General features: G+C 38.5%; 1 protein-coding gene across 1 annotated transcript; it reads left to right on the top strand.

Annotated features, from left to right (window-relative positions):
* Positions 1 to 837: 837 nt before the first annotated feature.
* Positions 838 to 4,633, top strand: LOC145124282 (protein SUPPRESSOR OF MAX2 1-like). Its single transcript, XM_079059555.1, has 3 exons — positions 838 to 2,617; positions 2,723 to 2,987; positions 3,070 to 4,633. Exons 1-3 carry the CDS (start codon positions 1,341 to 1,343, stop codon positions 4,489 to 4,491), a joined length of 2,964 nt encoding a protein of 987 aa, XP_078915681.1. The 5' UTR covers positions 838 to 1,340; the 3' UTR covers positions 4,492 to 4,633.
* The last annotated feature ends 12,188 nt before the right edge of the window (positions 4,634 to 16,821 follow it).

Genomic DNA, 16,821 nt, shown 5'->3' with positions numbered 1-16,821 from the left:
ATTTTAAAAAACTAGTTTATAAACTATTTTTTTTCCTTCAAACACGACAATCCAAGGAGCTTTTGAGAGCTCTTATTAGCTTTTAATTTTTTCAAGAAAAGTTTTAAGTCTAGGTTATATTTTGATATCTAATCAGATTTAGAGATCTTTGACTATGATTGAATTAAAAGAGCTTGGATTTGAAAAGATTATGAATGTAATAGCCGGTAAGCTTTAATTATTATTTTTTTTTTTGAGAACAGTAAATATTTTTTTTTTCTTTTAGAGAAAAACCAAAAACTTTCTAGTTAGTTGTTAGTTTAGAACTTCCATGCTAGCCAAATTGGTTAGCCTCAACTTATAACAATTTACTTTGATAACATATTAAACCTCACATATGTTTTATTTCAAAGAAAGTTTGTCACTTTATTTCGTATTAAAGACTTTTAAAAATGAAACTTTTGATTCTAGCCATGGAGAGGTGTTTCAAAAAGCCCAACGAAACTTATAAATAAATTATCTTAAATATTTTTCATCTTTTAAAAAAACCTAGTTTATATAATATTATAGTAATCTCGTCAAACAATAAACTCAAAAATAAAATATCTTCTTAACACAACCTTTAATCCCATAAAACAATATTTCATTACTACTACCTGGTATTTCATATTAAAATTAGTTAAGTGTAAAAGCACAAATATTATTTCTTATTTTTTTTCATAAGCCAAAACCTGAGTCACTACAATTAATACAAAAATTATATTAAAAACACAACTACTTCACAAAGAATATAAAAATGAAAAAGAAGGAAATATATAAACTTTAAAGGCAGAAAAAGACCAGAAATGCTTGCAAACAGAAACTCCTCTCTTCCACATCTCAATAAATTCTCTTTCGTCCTTCTCTTTCTCTCTCTCCAATACAAACAAACATTGCTATCATCTTCTCTCTCTATTCTCACCTTTCAACAATCTTTTTATTTTATTTCATAAAAAATATGAACTTTAACTATGGCTAAATCCAGCTGAAAAACCCCTTTAAAAAGCCTCTTTTGTTTTTATTTTCAAATTTTACCCTATTTCTATCACCCATCTTTCATGTCTATAGTGAGAAACCAAAAGGAATAATTAATGAATCTTGTTTTTTCTTTTCCTTTCATACACCTTTTTTGATTTAATTTGTGTTTCTTCATTTCAGAATCTAATATATGCTTGTTGGTCGACTCTCCCGATTCAATTTCATAAAACCCTTCAATTTCGCAGCATTTTATAAGAATTCAACTTCTGGGATTTTTCTAATTTCTGATTTCAGACAAAACCCAGTTCGATTACACTCTGATTTTGATTCGATAATTCGATATTATGAGGGCAGGATTGAATACGATCCTACAGACCCTAACGCCGGAAGCGGCGACGGTTTTGAACCATTCAATAGCGGAAGCCGGCCGTCGGAATCACAACCAGACAACGCCGCTCCATGTCGCAGCAACGCTTCTCTCCGCTCCGACGGGGTTCCTCCGGCAAGCTTGCATCCGGTCTCACCCGAATTCCTCTCACCCTCTTCAGTGTCGGGCACTCGAGCTCTGTTTCAGTGTAGCGTTAGAGCGACTACCCTCCGCTACATCGTCTCCGGCAGTGACGGAGCCGCCGGTTTCCAACGCGCTCATGGCGGCATTAAAGCGGGCGCAAGCTCATCAACGCCGTGGATGCCCGGAGCAACAGCAGCAGCCGCTTTTAGCGGTGAAGGTGGAGCTCGAACAGCTTATTATATCTATACTCGATGACCCGAGTGTAAGCCGGGTCATGCGTGAAGCAAGCTTTTCAAGTCCAGCTGTTAAAGCAACAATCGAACAGTCGTTGAATAATAATAACATCTCCGGTGGAAATCATCTGAGTCACTCAAGCCTCGGAGTCGGATTCCGGCCATCTCCTTCGCCTGTAACTCCAGTTCCGATTCCCATCAACCGGAATATGTATTTAAACCCAAGATTACAGAGAAATGATGAAACGACAGTATGTTCATCATCTCCGGCGAATCTTTATTTGAATCCAAGATTACAACAACAGGGAAATTATAGTTTTAATCAATCAGGTCATCAGAGAATCGACGAGGCAAAAAGGGTTATGGAAATCATGTCGAAATCTAAGAAGAAGAATCCGATTTTAGTTGGAGAATTCGAGCCAGAATCAATCAAGAAAGACATCTTAATGAGAATCCAAAAGGGTGAATTTCCAACAGAACAGGAATTCAAGAATGTTGAAGTCATTTCCATCGACTTTCCACCTGATAAATCACAGATTCCGGCGAAGATTAAGGAACTAAGCGATCTAATCGAGACAAAAATCCGAAGCTCAAATGATGGTGGTGATAATAATCGAAGTATTATTATAGACGTAGGTGATTTGAAATGGCTGGTTGAGCCACAACCCACGGCGGTTGCTTCCGACATTGGCCGTGAATCCGTGGCGGAGATGGCAAATTTATTAGCCAAATTCAAGGCGGAGAACAGTAACCTTTGGTTGATCGGCGCCGCCAGTTGTGAGACTTATTTGAGGTGCCAAGTTTATCATCCATCCATGGAAAACGATTGGGATTTGCAGGCTCTACCGATTTCATCAAGATCACCTCTCTCCGCAAGGTAATTTTTCAAATTTTTTTTCCATAATTGAAATTAATCTTCTCGAATCTGAATCAAACAATCGTTAGATCAGCAATTTATGCGTTCGAACTATTATATTTATAGGATAGGGACCAATGGGATATTTGGGACTTCATTTGAATCTTTAAATTCTTTCAAAAACTTCCCGACAACAAAGAATTCGGAATCTGCCCGAATTCCACCCTGCTGCCCAAGATGTTATCATGATTATGAACAAGAGCTAGCAGAATTAACGAAGAAATCACCAGTTGAAGCTAAGAGTAATCTACCTCCATGGTTGAAAAATGCAAAAGCAAAGAATGGCGAAAGTGAAACTGAAATCGAAACGAAAATGTCTCATCAATCTCGGGTACTATAATTGTTTGTTAAATCTAATTGTTATATGTTTTTCGGTTTTGTAAATATTGTTTTTTTTTTTCCAATTTTTGTAGGTTGATGATAAAGAATTAAAGAAAAAATGGAGTGATATATGCTCTAGAATCCATCCGAACCATAGTCAAAACCCGAGCTTTCCAAGAATGGCGACTGGTTTTTTACCGAATGTTCCTGTTCAAACAACATACAAACCGAATAGGCTTCTGGGTCAAAGTCAACCGGGTCTACAGCTGGAGGCTCCACGGAGCCCGGTTCGTACCGATCTCATTCTTGGACCCAAGGAGGCTCATGAGGATGTACCCGTTAAGGACCTTTTAGGGTGCATCTCATCTGAATTCCAAAAGGGTAAATTCGTCAATTCATCAGAGGCGGATTCCTTCAAGAAACTTCTCAAGGGTTTGATGCAAAAGGCATGGTGGCAGCCGGAGGCGGCTTCTACTATTGCTACAACCGTGACACAATGTGGTTCGAGGGGTAGTGTGTGGTTATTGTTTGCGGGTCCGGACCGGGTCGGGAAGATGAAGATGGCTTCGATTCTTGCTGAGCATGTATGTGGATCCGACCCGATCACGGTGTGTCTCGGGTCGAGCCGTGATGATGATGACATGGATCTTGGATTTCGTGGAAAAACTCTGTTGGACCGGGTTGTTGAGGCCGTTCGTAGGAACCCGTTTTCTGTAATCGTGCTTTCGGATATAGATGAAGCGGATATGCTTGTTCGCGGGAGTATAAAACGGGCGATGGAGAGAGGTCGGCTCACGGACTCTCATGGGCGTGAGATTAGCCTCGGGAACGTTATTTTTGTGCTAACCGGGAACTGGTCGTCAAACAGTGCCGATGACCATCTCCTTGATGAGAAGCGGTTGCAGACAGCTGCAACCGGCGACTGGCGATTGAAGTTGTCCGTTTGCGAGAAACGGTCAAAAAGACGAGCCGATTGGCTTCCAGATGGAAACACATCTGTAAAACAATCGAAGAAAGCAGGGTCCGGGATCTCGCTTGATCTTAACCTCGCAATCGACCATGAGGAAGATCGAACGGATGCAAGTGATCTCACGATTGAACATGGAGACGAGAATCAACATTTTTCGGTTACGTCAGTTTCAGTACCACATGAGCTTGTGGGCCCGAGTGACGGGGTAGCAGTGTTTAAGCCAGTACAATTAGGGTTCATACGTCGAGAAATCGAGAAAACGATTAAAAACTCATTTTCCAATATTGTCAATGAGAAAGTTTCTATAGAGGTTGATGAAGCAACCCTAGACAACATATTAAGTGGGCTATGGTTTGGACAAATAGTTCTAGAGCAGTGGGCTGAACAGGTACTGATTCCGAGCTTTCAAAAGCTCGGGGAGGAGTTACCGTGTTCAAGGGAAGAGTTGGTGGTTCGTCTCGAGTCCGAAAGGGACTCCGATCACGTGAAACACAATAGGCATTGGCTGCCAAGCAAAATTAATGTAATAGTAGATACAATTTAGAAGTTAAGAGGCTAAATTTGTAATTTTTTTATTACTCTTGGGACCACAGTTGTAAATAGACAACTCTTCGGATAGTGTAGGAAAGTGGGTGCATTGAACTTTAAAACAATTTTCCTTTTTATATAAAAGCATTAGATACAAATGATGTTTTCTTTCTTTATTTAATTTTTTGTACGTTTTATACAATTAGAACTTATACTATTTGACAACTTTTTAACATCTTTCACAAAAGTCACCGTTGATTTTTATGAATTAAACACAACTTTTTTGAAATTGTTTTAGTGATAATTATTGCTCTGGAAATCTCAAAAATAAACTTTTTATGAAAGTAATGTCATTTTGTAAAAATGAAGTTATTTGACCAAAAAATATTCCTAAATTCCGAAGTCTATAATGCTTTATTTTCAAGTAAAGTTATTAATAAGAGTATAAGACTATTTCTTGAAAAAGGATATTTTGCAAAATATGTTTGCGAAATAAATTGAACATTTATGATAAGTATTTTAAAGTTTGATTTATTTGTTATATGATATAGTTCGAGAGGTAAATAAGTATTCTTGTATCTTAATGGGAGCTAAATGTTAAAATAACACCGATTTAAGACACCGATGGTTTGATATGGAATTTAATTTGGACAGAGTTCCACTTTTCAGTTTTATTAAAAATATTATATAAATAAAGTCTACACAACCACACACGTATGCTACTTTCCTTCTAGACCACGTCAACATACAATAACAACTATTTCTCCCTTTTTAAATATTATTTTTATTTATTAAAAAAGAGTTAATTTCAACTCTTTATATTTGAGAAAATCAACTGGATATGCCGGCCTTGATTCTATTTGATGCGAATTTTATTCAGTTATTTGGTTTTTCGATTACAAACTCATTTTTAGATATGTAACGATTGATTTTGAATTAGCGATAATATAAATTTAGAATAATCATTATTTTTTTTTACGAATAAAACATTTAATTTTGGAGAAAAAGTCAAGTCAAACAATTAAATAGTCGGTTCAACAGGCCGAACATTAATGCCAAAAATAGACATTATGTCAAAAGCTTCCATTTCATTTGAATGTCGACACAAACATATATAGTGTCATGTCCCATTCATGCATCGTGTTTCACATCCTCATATTTATTATTAGCAGTAATTGGTATCAAAAATATATTTTATAATTTAGGAAATTTATATAAAATTTCCACCTTTTAAAGATGATATTAATTATTTTTTAGAAATAGAAATGCTGCCATAATTTGGAGAATATCTACATCCAAGATCAAAGTTGGATATTGTAGTTAGAGTCTAGTGGTAACTTGTAATTGATAGCGGATATCTGAAAACTGTAACTTTTATTTATTATATGAGTATTTGTGAAAACTAGTTGAAATCTTTCGAAATTTGTAAAATTGTATAAGTATATATAATTGTTTAAAACAATAAATATAAAAATATATTCTGAAGGATAATTCTGAAAATTAATTAAAAAAACTCGATAACTTGTTTTTAAATGTTACATGAAGTAGCTTTTAAATTTAAAGTTTTTATTTAAATTCAAAGTTAAACGCTCGTACTTGCAATCAATTTTTTTTTGTTTCGTTTAAATCAAACTTTTTATTAGAAACTAAATGATAAAAACTGACAAACACTCATTCTCAAGACACGATTCATTTTAAATTTTCGACACAGTCATATTTAAAACATGCATTTTAAGTAATTTTGTCAACTTTTGGTGGTGTATTTTGGTTTTTGTATTGTAATTTTAATTATCTTTCAAACTATATTGTCTATTTGTAGACTTATTAAATTGTTTATAACTTTGTATGTTACCAAAATGTTAGAAATCCCATACTACAATATAACAATTAAAATGGAACTTTTAAAATATAGAGTCGACGCTTATCAAATCAAACTAAAAAAATACCCTTATCAAGTCGACATTGACGCCTTGTTCCCGAGTTCTACTTAAGGAGGGATATGGAGGGAAAGTGAAGGATGTCGAAGGAAAATCGTGTTCCCGAGTTTTATTAATGGAAGGAAAGTGAGGGGAGGGAAAAGATTTTGGAGCCATATTTTCCTCTCAAAATTTTCTCACAAATTGGACGGATTTGGGAAAAAGTGAGGGAAGGACAATTTTAAGTTTTATTTTTTATTTTTCCTCCTAACTCGGGAACACAAAAACTTAAAATTTTTCTTTCATTTCTTTCGAACTCAGGAACACGAAATAATGAATATTTTCCTTCCCCTCTTTTTCTTTCTATCTAAATTTTCCTTCCCTTTCCTTTATTGAATTTACAAGAAAAACTCGGGAACAAGGCGTTAGTGTCTTGATTGCTTGCTTCCTCCTTTAAAGATTACAACCGGGTAAAATTATCAAGGTTTCGTGGTGCAAACAAGGCGATTCTTGTTCTGCACGCCAAGTGTTTGATAAAATGTCTAAATGAGTTTTTCAAGTGTTGCAACCAATTTTAGACTCAAGAAGATGTAGAGTTTCTACCCAGGTTTCATTGTGCTCACTCCAACCTTTTTTTGGAGTGACACATTTTCCTTTAGGTTACTGCTTATAATTTTGGGTCTCACCTTGAGGCTTAAATAAACTTTGTTTGTGTGTTCATGACTTCTTTTCATTCCTCTGCGAGCGGAACTTGGCCGTGTCCTTTTCGGGAGTTTCATTGTTGCCTGAATGGTATTGTAGGAAGTAAAGGGATTTCTCGTATGATATCTCATCTTAAGAGCTTACACCTCCCTACATATGAACACAAAGCCGTGTTACGGGAGGCTATTACTTCTGACCATGGATTGTTTATGTCTGTAGCAGCAACATTGAAGGCGTTTGGTCAATGGATATGTGGGAATCACATGAGTCTTCATGCCCTGAGTCATTCGTGTAACCACTCGGGTGGTCTGATTAAGTTTATTGACGAGGATGATGACATGAGTGGGCATATTGTTGGCATTCCAAAGCCGCCACCCAATGAACTGGAAGCCGACCACCATGATGGGCTTTGAAAGCATCCCTTTTTAAGGTGGTTGCTCATCCCGGATCCGTTTAAGCGTGGGTTGCATTATTAATTCTTCCTAAGTGGACTCTTCAATTGTTCAGGCCCAAGAATAGGCAAGAAGGTAGGTCTGGTAACAGGAAGTCCTTGCAGCATCGTAGTATCCTAAGCGCATTAGCTACTTGGGGTACAGAAGATGGTATAGCCAAGCTTGTTAACAGAATTTCACAATAGCAGTGAAAGTATTATGTTCCTCGGGGGTTGCTCCATATGGGGATGATACCACAAAGGCATTGGAGGATAAACACCACATAAGCCACCACCTTCCATGCCGAGTACCATATTTTCAGAACCTTCCCTTGTAGTGGAATTGACAATGCCCTTGGAGGCATTAAATCATTCCCTAAAGGGACCTCGTGTGGGAGTGATGAGTTGAGAGCTCAACACATTTTGGATGCTCTTTGTGGAGAAGGTTCACCTATAGCCAAAGACCTCTTACATGATATTACATCTGTGGTTAATTTATGGCTAGGGGGAAGATGCCCTTCGAGTTTAACATAATTTGTTGCCTCTACTCCTCTTACGCCGCTCTTAAAACCTGACAAAGGAATACGACCTATTGCAGTAGGCTCTATATGGAGACGTTTGATTTCCATGTTGGCTATGAAATGTGTTGGTAAATAAATGGCCAAGTATCTCAATGATTTTCATTTCGGGGTCGGGGTGTCGGGTGGCGCTAAGGTCGTATTATAGTGAGCACCACTATGACGGGTCTCTTTCCACACTTACCGTGGACTTCTCCAATTCCTTTAACCTTGTCGACAGATCTGCATTACTTCATGAGGTCAGATTGAGGTGCCCTCCTATATCCTTGTGGGTAGAATTCCTATATGGTCAAGCAGCAAGGTTGTATCTAGGAGACACACATATTTGGTCCACTACTGGGGTTCAGTAAGGAGACCCATTGGGACCACTTCTCTTTGCCCTTGTGTTGCACCCGCTCTTGTATAATATTAGAGACAATTGCAAGCTTCCTCTCCATACATGGTACCTTGATGATGGCACACTTATTGGAGATTCGGAGGAGGTGGCCAAAGGGTTGGACATCATTAAGTTGATTGGCCTAAAATTGGGCCTTTAGTTGAATATCAAGAAAACTGCGCTCTTTTGGCTCTCGTGTGATGCTAGGAAGCTACGTGAGGGGCTATTCCCACTTGGTATCAGGAGGCCGCCATTAGGGGTAAAACATCGTGGAGGAGCTGTTAGTAGATATGCTAGTTTCATTAGAAGCTTAGCCATAAAGAGAGCGAAAACGCTGTGAATTTGATGCACCTTCTTCCACAATTGTCTGACCCCCAAAGTGAGCTCCCTCTGCTACGGTCTTGTATGGGTATTGCTAAACTTTTCTTTGGTCTGAGGACGTGTCAAACCGTGCATATGGAGGAGGCATCATTGTTCTTTGACAATGGGTTGCGCGGGGTGATTGAGGACATTGTGGTTTCTGGTTGCCCTTTCTTTGGCGAAATACATTGGTGAATTGCTTTTGTACCTATTAGGTTTGGTGGTCTGGGTTTATACTCGGCAGTAGAGGCTAACTCATATGCTTTTGTTGCCTCAAGGTCCCAATGTTAGGTATTGCAAGACCACATCTTACGTGATAGCGGCGTATATGGTATGGATTCTGATTATGCTTGTGCTTTGGCTTCTCTTCGTAACAAGCTTCCGGAAATGGACCTAACAGTTTTACTACTAAGGACACCGCCCCCTTAAATCCCATAATACACTGGCGAGTGCTCTTTTTAGTAAAATTGTCCAAGATATGGAAGTGCATCTCGACATGACGGCTCGACAAAAAGAAGTTCTCCAGTGTTTACGTGCACCACATGCTCAAGATTTTCTTCTAGCTATCCTTATAGATGAGTTTGTCCAACATATGTCTTCTATGGAGTATCGTACTATCCTCAAATATCTACTCATGATCCCAATATTCCCAACTAACGAGATATGTATGGTGTGCCACAAGGCATGTTTGGACTCTTTTGGAGAGCATGTAGTTCATTGTAAAGAACTCATGGGGTTCAAATACAGGCACAATATGGTTAGGGATGTTTTTTTTGACATATTTAAGCGTGCCGAAGTTTCCGCTAAGAAAGAGGCTCCTTTGAATTTCTTGACTGACCCGATAGAAATATGGTCAACCTTTAGACCAGTTGACGTTCTGATTTTTGGATGTGTTGGAGGGAAACACGCATGTGTGGACCTTACAAGGGTATCCCCTCTTGTTGGCTTGAGGGTTGGGGGTTTCACATCGGGACAAGTTGCTTTAAAAGCTGCTACAGGCAAGGTTACCAAACATGAAAAATCGTGCATGAAAAATCAACACGTGTTCATACCATTTGCATTTGATATGTTTGGTTTCCTTACGTCGGATGCGATGGAGCTTCTTAATAGAGTATAACGGATCATGCATAGCAATGTTATATCCCCTAGATTTATAGATGTAGTCTTCATAAGAATTGACTTTACTATACAAAAAAGATTAGCGGCGCAACTTGTTGCCCGTTTGTCATCTCACTTGTTGTACGATGATAACTAAAGTTTTATTATTATATATTATTTGCTTGACTCTCAAACTATTCCAACATGAAATATGTTAATAAAGAATAATTAGATTTTTCTATAAGAAATGAAGTCATAAGATGCATGATTTATTGCATGACTGGTATATAGAAAAAATAAAAAATTCAGGCATAAAAGAATGCATGGAAGAAATTAATATAACAAGTAAACGTATACAATATGTTGTTTGTATTTGAATGAAATATATTTTATACACATTACAAGGGTTAATGGTATACAGATGAATAACTATGAGTCATTGGACGTTGTCCTTTTTTAACAGGGGTGGATTTACATGGTGTCACGGCGTGGCAAGGAAAATCCTTCAAATTTTACCGTCAAGTGTAAATTTTAATGCAAATTCGTCAAAATCTGTCACAGATCCGTCACAATTCTGCCACAAATCCATCAGAAATCTATCACAAATCGGTTAGAATTTCATCAAATTAATTCCTAATAACTGTAAAGTTAATGTAAATATGTCGGAGTAACCCTTTTAATGATGGATTTTGTGATGGAAATTGCCGTCGAAAATGAGTTTTTTTAGTAGTGCACCATTAAAAAATTGTGCAACCCCTCATTTTTTTTTCTGCGTCCGCCACTATTTTTTGTATAGTACATGTTCAAAATGAAACATTATGCCATTCTAACAAAATATTTTTTTGTTAAAACCGGTTATTGACTTCTATGAGTCTATGATCATTTCCTTCGACGAGTCTCTAATAATAGTGGTAATATATCAGCCCAACAATAATTGGGCCGAATGTCACAACTAGCAAATTAGGGTTGAGATTGTAATTCTTGTACGAGACAATTTCCTCCATGTAACCTTGCAACACCCCATTTAGTGAAATTCAAACTACAATGTTATTTAAGTTCATACGCATGTACATTGCAAATCAAGCTGAAATAGCCTCGTACAAGCACAAAAACTTGGTCCAATAACTAAGTCCAATCCATTTTGGGTTTTGGTCCAAGAATTTTCGGCCCAACACCCTATTGGGCCGAAAACCTTTCTTTGGGACCTATTGGGCCAAAAACTTCTACTGGGCTTTCCATTGGGGCGATAACTTTTCAAATTGCCCTATTGGGCCGAAAACCTTTCTTTTACGCCTTATAGGGCCGAAAACTATTTTTGGGCCAAGCCAAAAATCGAAACCCATTTCTTTTGGGCTTTCTTTTGGACCGAGAACCCTATATGGGGTCGGTTGGGGTTTAAACAAAAAAAAAATAAAAGGGAAAATACCTTGCCACCTCATAATTGTCTCCCATGTAACAAAGCCATGGACTACCATGTATCCAAGCTACTTTCCCATCAAACTCTAGAAAAGTCAACTCTCCTCCCTCCTCTCTCTTAACTTCTACCGACCCCCCCCCCCCCCCCTCACACACCTCATAATCTCATTTCTCCTCACTTAGTCTCAAGAACTTTCTCCCACTTCTTCTCTAAAAATCTCAAACTTCTCTCATCTTTCCTCTAAAGCTTGTGGGTGTGTGTGTGCCATTTGTAAGGTTCCTTCTTCAAAAACTCTTGAATTTGGTAAGAACTTTATGTAACCTTTGTGATTCTAAACATTTTCATGATAACAACTTCTTGTTTACACACTTTTGTTGTGTGTTAAGCTCTTAGAAACACCAACTTTTCTAGAATCTCTCCAAGACAAGGCTAGGCTCGAAAAATCTCCTTCCTTCTTCCTCATACCACATGAAATCAACCAAGGTGAGCTTCATACCCCACTATTTTCTAGTTTTTCATACTTTTTTTTTGGGGGGGAGGGGAATTCAAGTCAAGTTTTCGTTTAACCATTGGATAATTGCATGGACTAATGTGTTATGTGTTTAACCCTTGAGTGATTGCATGAACATGGAGTTTATCTTATACATCTTCATAAAAATCATGAGAAATGTGTTTGTTAACATATATGTTGCATGAAATCTTGTGGATATGGGTTTTACAATAAAAAATGACAAGAATATGAGTGTTGTGCTCAAACATATTAACTTTTGGGACATATATCTTTTAACACTTATACTTACACAAATAATGGAATATAATGAATTTCTAGGTTTCTATATGTATTTTTGTGAAAATCATGACATGTTAGAGTCACAAAAAAATAGTATATTTTGTGTTACAAAACTCTTAAACTAAATTTTGGTGTGTTAAACAAATTACAAAACTTGATTATTTTACTAAAATAATTTTTACCCGTAAAATAGTCGTAATATGTTGTCATCATTTTAAAGGTTTAAAAACTTAGAGGATTATGCTATTTACACAACATATATTACAAGTAGACAAGTCCATTAATGATTATTTATAGAAAATGTTATAAATAATTTAACCAAAACGGTATACAAAACAGAATTATACGATGGAAAAATTTGCATGTCATAATCTGTCCATCATAAAGCTTTTAAAAGTACAAGTTATAAGCTGTATGTCATAAACCTGTAAAATGCGTGTCATAAACACTCAGTCATGATTTTTCACTAGTAATGTTATTTTCATTATTCAATAATCGGAGTCAATTTCGCGTATGTAACGCCTGATTCCTGTTATGCACTTAAATTATTTATTTATTCATTTTGGAAGGGCTACTCGACGAGTTGGTGGCCCTAACTGGTCGAGTAGAAGGCAAAATATGCGCGGGTTTTAAGTGAGCTACTCGACGAGTCGAAGTGTTGACTCGACGAGTAGGACAGTCTGGATGAAACCCTAATCTTTAGGGCTTGCACCTATTTAAGCATCATATTTGGCCTCCACCCCAACCTCCACCACCTCCAGACCCTAATCTCGAAACCCTAATCAACCTTGAGTGATCTTGAGCTATTTCTTGCCATTTTTGTGATTTAGAGCTAGAAGAAGGAAGCAAGAACTTGGAGTTGCAGAAGGAAGGCTGAAGATCCAAAGCTTAGGACTCATTTCTGATCTGATAAAGGTATAAAGCTTATACCTTGGCTTCTATTAACTTAGATCTTTATTTGAGCTTGTATATTGTCACTTTTGGGCCATTTCCAAGGTTATTCCGAGATTTGAACTCTTGGGGATGTAAGGACTTCAGATCAGGGCACTCTTGAGCTTTAGGAGCTCAAAGTTCCCACCTTTATTCAGCCATGGCCCTATTCCATGACTTAGACCTCCATTTTAGCTTGTGGTGGGTGTTTTAGCTTCATAACACCATGCATGCACGTAAAGTTAGCAACTTTACGTGTAATGCTAGTCTAAGGAGTCTAGATTTATGAGTTGGAAGCATTGGAATTGATTAGAATCGACTGTATGGATTTGACATATGGGGGACTCGATGAGTTGTTCTTGCGACTCGGCGAGTCGGGTCGTGGTTCCCCAACTCTTCTGTTAATGAGTGAACTCGCTGAGTCTAGGAGATGACTCAGTGAGCTGGACATAGTTTTGGATTTGAGGGTTTAGGAACTCGATGAGTCCAAAGAGGAACTCGATGAGTTGAGTCGGGTTCTCCCGATTTTATGGCAGACAGAACTCGACGAGTTTGTTAAAGGACTCGACGAGTTGACTCGGTTGACCACGAGACTAAGTAGCATGGAACTCGATGAGTTAGGAGATAACTCGACGAGTTGGGGTTGAGTAGGAGTTGACCTTGACTTTGACTTTGACCTGGATGTTGACTTTGACCGCGGGTAAAATTGTCATTTTACCCTGAGAAGGATTATCAGATTTGGACTAAGTATTATTGTGATATTGATAGTCGGGAAGTCGTTGGAGCAGTTATCAGATATCCCTCACCGCGAGTTTTTGCAGGCAGCTTTGCGAGGTGAGTTTCCTTTAGTAGGAAAGGGTCTACGGCACCAAGGCCGGCCCGCAGTATGATTATGTTAGTAGCAGAGTGTGGGCGAGGCCCGTATCTCCCAATTAGCTGAGTGTGGGCGGGGTCCGTATCTCATAGCTTAGTTACATTATGGATATATGCTTGATTGATAGATTTAGTTATACTTATTGTCTGTGTGATACTTGTATGCATATTTAGTAGCCGAGTGTGGGCGGGGCCCATATCTCATAGCAGCTGAGTGTGGGCAGGGCCTGTATCTCGTAGTAGCTAAGTGTGGGCGGGGCCCGTATCTCCCAGTTAGCAGAGTGTGGGCGGGGCCCGTATCTCCATAAGTGTGGGCGGGGCCCGTATCTCCTAGTTGCATGTTATACGTGTATGGTATGTGGTAGTTTGGGAAGACTCACTAAGCGTCGTTCTTACATTTTTCAGTTTTGGTTTCAGGTATTTCCACTAGCAAGGGGAAGGGCTCGGGTTGATCGCATGGCACACACCACAGTTTTAGCCGAGGATGTTTAGACTCTGATATTTTTCTCATATGATTTTGATACAGTGATTGACATGATGTTTTGAGATACATGATTCTTGATTTTCCTTATGATGATGGATGACTTGTGGTTTTATTATAAGTTTTAAAACGAAATTTTTGGACTGTATTTTTGGGATGTTTCAAGTTGGTATCAGAGCCTTGGTTTGAGGGATTCGGGCACACTCTCGGGTGTGTCTGAACTCAAACTAAGGAATTGGTATGAAAATTTTCAAAAGAAAATCATTTTTACAAAAAGAATTTTGAAAAGAGAAAAAGTGTGTGGTGCATGCAATCAGCCGAGCTCAAGTAAGTACTCCTAAATTACCCATACAAGTTATGTTATGATATGTTTATGAGAATTGCATTCTAGATTAGGAATAAGGATCTAGGAAGGATGCCTTATGTGCCTATTATATGTTTATCAGCTTCATGAGAATTGCATGCTAGATTAGGGCTAAGGATCTAGGAAGGATGCCTTATATGCCTGTTATATGTATCTCAGCTTTATAAACTGCATGCTAGTACAAATTAGTCAGGGATAGCCTGAGAGAGATATGCTTGATTATGTTTACTCGATGCTCGAATGTTTCTTGCTTTGTGCTTTTAGGAGTTCTAGTTATCTTTTACTAACTAGTAAATGAATATGTCACGTTACATATTGTGAGGATTAAATAATTTCAGAAGGTTAGGTCAAGCACTATTGTGCAACTCTTGTTTGAGTCCAACTGTTGTAGGGTAGGATCTCTCATTCGAAGAATTATCTAGTCTTAGTGATATGCAATAGTATTCACGAGCCAGTTAGGGGGAGGTAGCAAGGACTTCTTATGCAGCTGATAGCAGAGAGTGGGTTGGTGATTACCCTAGGACAAGCCTAGGAAGAGTTTAGCATGAGATCAACAATAGTAGTAGAAGGGACTTGGTGGAGTCAAGGAAGTTCTTGAGGAAAGTACGGATATATGTGGAAGGTAGTATGTGCCCATACTACTGAAAGCATAGGATCCGTACTCGAACCAAGGAAGGCTAAGATGAATCCAGGAAACTTGTAGCATGTTAGATCCCTCGAGATATGATGAGTATACTGTTTGTTATGGTGTATTTTCAATATGGTGACGCTGCACACTAGACCAGTCGACACTTCAGGCACTGGTGAGGGATCAGACTCGGGCTCTGGAGCCGGGCAGCTTGACGAGCAGACGAGGGAGTTCATCTCGTATGAGATCACACGTACTATTCTAGACCAGAATCATGTGATCTTTGGTTCGGTCAAGGAGGGTGTTTTGGAGCTTCTGGATGAGAAGCTGAGTGCCTTCCGCACTGAGGTGGCGGCCATGATGGGGTCGCACACGTTGACTTTTAGGGAGTTCAGGGCTTGTGGAGCTCCCGATTGCCATGGGGCTCGGGACCCCATTGCTAGCACCAGATGGTTGGCAGATGTAGCCAACGCATTCCGCACCAGCAGATGTCCTGAGGGGGACAAGGTTAGACTTGCATCCTGTCTCTTGAAGGACAGGGCACATGACTGGTGGGAGGAGGTTGGGAGATGTCACAACTAGCATTTTTCTAGGAAATTCTATTCTCGTGTAATCATTCAACTATTGTAAAACATCTACTCCAAGTAAATATCACTCAATGCTCATTTAGATTCATCAATGATGTTCATCAAAGAGTCTGAAGCCCTAAGAACCATGGTTTAAGTCCATATCGGACTAGGATTTCCTTATTGGGCCTAATGGACCAATAAGATTCCAATTCAACCATTTTGGGCTTGGAAATCTTATTTGGAGTCTAATTGGACCCACTTCCATAAAACTTAGCCTTTTGGGCCATTTTGGGTCCAAAACAAATTAGTTTACCCTTAATGGGCCTTATGGGCCATAAACTCCCTTTTTATTTCAAAATGGGCCATGAGCTATCTAATGAGCCTAATGGGCCGAAAAGTTTATGTTTAGGTTCCAAAAATCCTAGCTAGATGTTAATGGGCTCAAACTATTCCATCCCTACCCCTATTGGCCTATTAATCTCGGCCCAACATCAATTAAAAAAAATGAAAAATGAGATGGAAAGGGGGGGGGGAGTTGACTTTGGAGGTGACACCTCCATATTGTCCACCATGTATCCATGTTAGATCCCCCATACTTCCATGAAAGTCACCTCACTACCTCTCCCCCCTCTCTTCTTCTACTTACGGCCGAGAGCAAAGGCACACACACACGTACTTCATTTTCACAACACTCTCCAAACACTCTCAAAGATTATCCTTCTTCCACCAAGATCTCGAAAGTTTGCTAGAGTTCTAAGGATCTTCATCAAGTCATTCCAATATTTGGTAAGTTTTTGGTCAAACAGAAGTATCTTCTTCCATCTTAACATGAAA

Source organism: Lactuca virosa, chromosome 7 (genome assembly GCF_052849685.1).
Source record: "Lactuca virosa cultivar CGN04683 chromosome 7, Lactuca_virosa_CGN04683_v6, whole genome shotgun sequence".
NCBI lineage: Eukaryota > Viridiplantae > Streptophyta > Magnoliopsida > Asterales > Asteraceae > Lactuca > Lactuca virosa.
This window is presented reverse-complemented; position numbering and strand designations above follow the sequence as displayed.

Excerpts from the sequence above, each read along its gene's own strand:
- LOC145124282 (XM_079059555.1), top strand. The coding sequence starts at position 1,341 with ATGAGGGCAGGATTGAATACGATCCTACAGACCCTAACGCCGGAAGCG. Across the intron at positions 2,618-2,722 it reads AGATCACCTCTCTCCGCAAG|GATAGGGACCAATGGGATAT; the intron begins GTAATTTTTCAA and ends TTATATTTATAG. Across the intron at positions 2,988-3,069 it reads AAATGTCTCATCAATCTCGG|GTTGATGATAAAGAATTAAA; the intron begins GTACTATAATTG and ends CAATTTTTGTAG.